At 56.8% G+C, this 3,002-nt stretch overlaps 1 protein-coding gene across 2 annotated transcripts; it reads right to left on the reverse strand.

Annotated features, from left to right (window-relative positions):
• Window positions 1-609: 609 nt before the first annotated feature.
• On the reverse strand, window positions 610-2,656 carry CCN2 (cellular communication network factor 2). 2 transcript variants are annotated; one of them, XM_088533886.1, is made up of 5 exons: window positions 2,459-2,656; window positions 2,150-2,366; window positions 1,789-2,040; window positions 1,472-1,683; window positions 610-1,154 (listed from the first exon to the last, which is right to left on the reverse strand). In XM_088533886.1, the coding sequence occupies exons 1-5, from the start codon at window positions 2,510-2,512 to the stop codon at window positions 858-860; spliced, it is 1,032 nt and encodes a 343-aa protein (XP_088390012.1). In that variant the 5' UTR covers window positions 2,513-2,656; the 3' UTR covers window positions 610-857. The 2 variants fall into 2 exon arrangements, with proteins under 2 accessions (XP_088390012.1, XP_088390011.1); XM_088533885.1 differs by having other exon boundaries at window positions 1,472-2,040.
• Between the last annotated feature and the right edge of the window lie 346 nt (window positions 2,657-3,002).

Genomic DNA, 3,002 nt, shown 5'->3' on the forward strand with positions numbered 1-3,002 from the left:
CCCTTAAGCCACGTGTTTGTTAAAGCTGAGGTAAATGTATTTTTCCAGACAGACGGGTGCTCAGTAGGGATACAGACACCTCAACTCTAACAAATCTCCATCTTCATTTCAATTCACCATTTCATGCTATCATCTGAACAATTTCCACTAGAGTATCAATTTCATGCTTTGAATGCATTGTCAAACAAGCTTGAGATCCTACCTATCTTGTTCCAAAAAAGAAGGCTATCATTAAAATATCAAAGCATTAAACAAAGGCACAAAAATTTAAATTAATTTAGATAAATGTACAAATATATATACACACAGTATTTACAATATTAATTAAAAGTAGCTTGTTACAGGTAAATTAACTGTCACAAGCCATCCAGTCTAATAGACATGATTCTGATTCTTGTTGACCAAGCCATAGGAATCAGAGTGTCAAAGCGGAAACATTACTGTCCTGACTAACAGGACACCTTCGGTGTAGCATGTTGCTGGGTGAAGGTTTGCACTCCAGCCCTTGCTGTCACCAAACCCATGTCAGCAAACATGCCAACGGTCTCCTCAATTGCACTGCTAGGTGAAACACATGGCACCACATTAAGGGAACATCCTGCACACTTCCCTTAACCCCTTCACACCACCTCATGAACAGTACGTTCTGAAGTTGTGTCTTGCTGTGGTCCCACTGTCCATTTTACCTTCTTCTTCAAACCACCGTTTGGGGTCAGTAGACAAATAGTCTTAAGTCACATGGAGAGGTTTGTTGAACTTAAAAACAGATTTAAATACCTTGTGCTATTGAATCGTGTTTACAAAATGAGATGCAAATCAGTTCAAGTTTAGAATCTTGTCAGCGTCTCCTTCTGGCTTTATGCCATGTCTCCATACATCTTCCTGTAGTAGAGAGACTCAAAGATGTCGTTGTCTCCAGGGCAGTTGTAGTGGCACACACAGGTCTTGATGAACATCATTCTCCGCTTCATGATCTCCCCATCAGGGCACTTGAACTCCACAGGGAGGGTGGCTGTCTTGTGGGGGGTGCAGCAGCGCCCGTCAGTGCAGACACCACAGAACTTAGCTCTGTAGGTCTTCACGCTGGTACAGCCAGACAGCTCAAACTTGATGGGCTTGGAGATTTTGGGTGTGCGAATGCACTTCTTGCCTTTCTGTTAGGATGCAAGCAAATACAATGTATTTAGAAGACAGGCTGTGACACTGCACTATGTTTTCATGCTAAGAGCAGGCAGAGACACTAAATCTTACTAAGTTCTCCTCTCAAGCAAATTGTTTTACACAGTGCTGTAACACTGTGTGAGAGAATTAAGGGCACTTAACTGTTAAATATTAATTGCTGGGGCAAAACTAATTTTCAAGGTAAACCACTGAAACAGACCCCCTGTCAGAACCATACATTTCTTTTTGGTAGGACACTAGTCCTAGTCTTTGCCCTAGTAGACTATACTTCGAAGATGAAACAACTTACCTTGATGTTCTCCTCCAGGTCTGCTTCACAAGGTCTGACCATGCAGAGTCTGCTCTGCTTCTCCAGCCGGCAGAAAGCGTTATCATTGGTGACCCTGGTGGAGATGCCCATGCCACAGGTCTTGGAGCAAGCGCTCCACTCAGTGGTCTGCACCAGGCAGTTGGCGCGCATCATCGTTGGGTCTGGACCGTAAGTGTCTTCCAGCCTGTAAGCTGCAGAGGACACACAGGATGAGACCCCCATATGCACTCCTGCCCTGCTGAGGACCCTCCTCCGTTTTCTGGAGAAATTCATGCATGGAGGAGCCCCCCACTCACCAGCGAGCGCAGGTCCCACAGCAGTCTGCTCCTTGGCCTCGTCGCACACCCACTCCTCGCAGCACTTGCCGGGGAGTTTCACCCTCCGCGGGTAGGGGCAGTCGGGGCTGGGCAGGCGCACGTCCATGCTGCAGAGGGGCACGCAGCCCACCGCCCCGTCCAGGCAGGTGCACTGGTACTTGCAGCTGCTCTGGAAGGACTCGCCGCTGCGGTACACCATGCCGCCGAAGACGCACGGAGCGCCGTCCCGAGCTAGGAGAGCAGGAGGGCAGCGTGAGGCAGGTGCGGCGGGCACTGCAGCGGCCCTACAGGGACCCCTCGCTCGATCACACTGTGGGGCTTGAGCAGCCCCCCAACTCACCGGTGCAGACGCCGATGCGGCGGTTGGCGGGGGAGCCGAAGTCGCAGAAGAGACCCTTGTGGTGGTCGCAGGGGTCGCGCTCGGTGCAGAGCTCGCCCAGCTGCTTGGCGCACACACGGCAGCAGCCGCAGCCGTCGGGCACGAGCGAGACGCCGGCGGGGCACACGGGCGCGGGCCCGCACTGGCACTGCCCTCCGCACTCCTGGCTCCGCGCATCCTGCACCGCAGGGGACACAGGGGCGGCATTAGCAGCGCCGCCGGCACCAGCTCCGCGGGGACGGGGCGCCGGGACGGGCGGCGGGCACTTACCGGGCACAGGAGGGCGAGGAGGAGCAGAGCGATGGCGAGGCTGGCGGGGGCCATTCCGCGGCGGCGGAGGAAGGAGGAGGAGGAGGATGAAGGCTGCGGGCTGAGCCGAGGGGAGGCGAAGTGGCGGCCGGGCGCTTCGCTCTCAGCGCTGTCCGGCGGTGCCGTCGGCGGCGCGGCCGGTGTCGCGGCGGGTATCGGAGCGGCGGGTATCGGAGCGGCGGGTAACGGCGCTGCTGTCGCTGCTGCTGCTGCCGCCGCTGCCGGTGCGCCCCGTCGAGAGGGAGGCGGTGCGAGCGAGTGCGGAGCGCCGCGGCGGGCGCCGCTTTATACGCGGCGGCGGCGCGCGCTCGCCAATGGCCTCCGTGGGGCCGCGGCCAGCGAGCGACATTCCGCGCATTCCTGCGCGCCGCGCCGCGCCGCCCCGCCCCGCGCCCCCCCGCCTGACCCCGCGGCCGCCCGCATTCCGGCGTCTGCCGCCGCTGCCGCGCTGCTGCGCGGGCTGGCGCGCACGCACCCCCGCTCCGGCTTCCCCTGTGACCCCCCT

This window comes from Tinamus guttatus, unplaced genomic scaffold (assembly GCF_059628265.1).
Source record: "Tinamus guttatus ecotype Peru unplaced genomic scaffold, ASM5962826v1 Tinamus_guttatus_pri_ptg000525l, whole genome shotgun sequence".
Taxonomy (NCBI): domain Eukaryota; kingdom Metazoa; phylum Chordata; class Aves; order Tinamiformes; family Tinamidae; genus Tinamus; species Tinamus guttatus.

Bases quoted from the DNA above. Each gene is read 5' to 3' on its own strand.
- CCN2 (XM_088533885.1), bottom strand. From the start codon at position 2,512: ATGGCCCCCGCCAGCCTCGCCATCGCTCTGCTCCTCCTCGCCCTCCTG. The intron at 2,367-2,458 runs GTAAGTGCCCGC...CCTGCGGTGCAG, and splicing joins TCCTCGCCCTCCTGTGCCCG to GATGCGCGGAGCCAGGAGTG. The intron at 2,041-2,149 runs GTGAGTTGGGGG...CTGCTCTCCTAG, and splicing joins CCGCATCGGCGTCTGCACCG to CTCGGGACGGCGCTCCGTGC.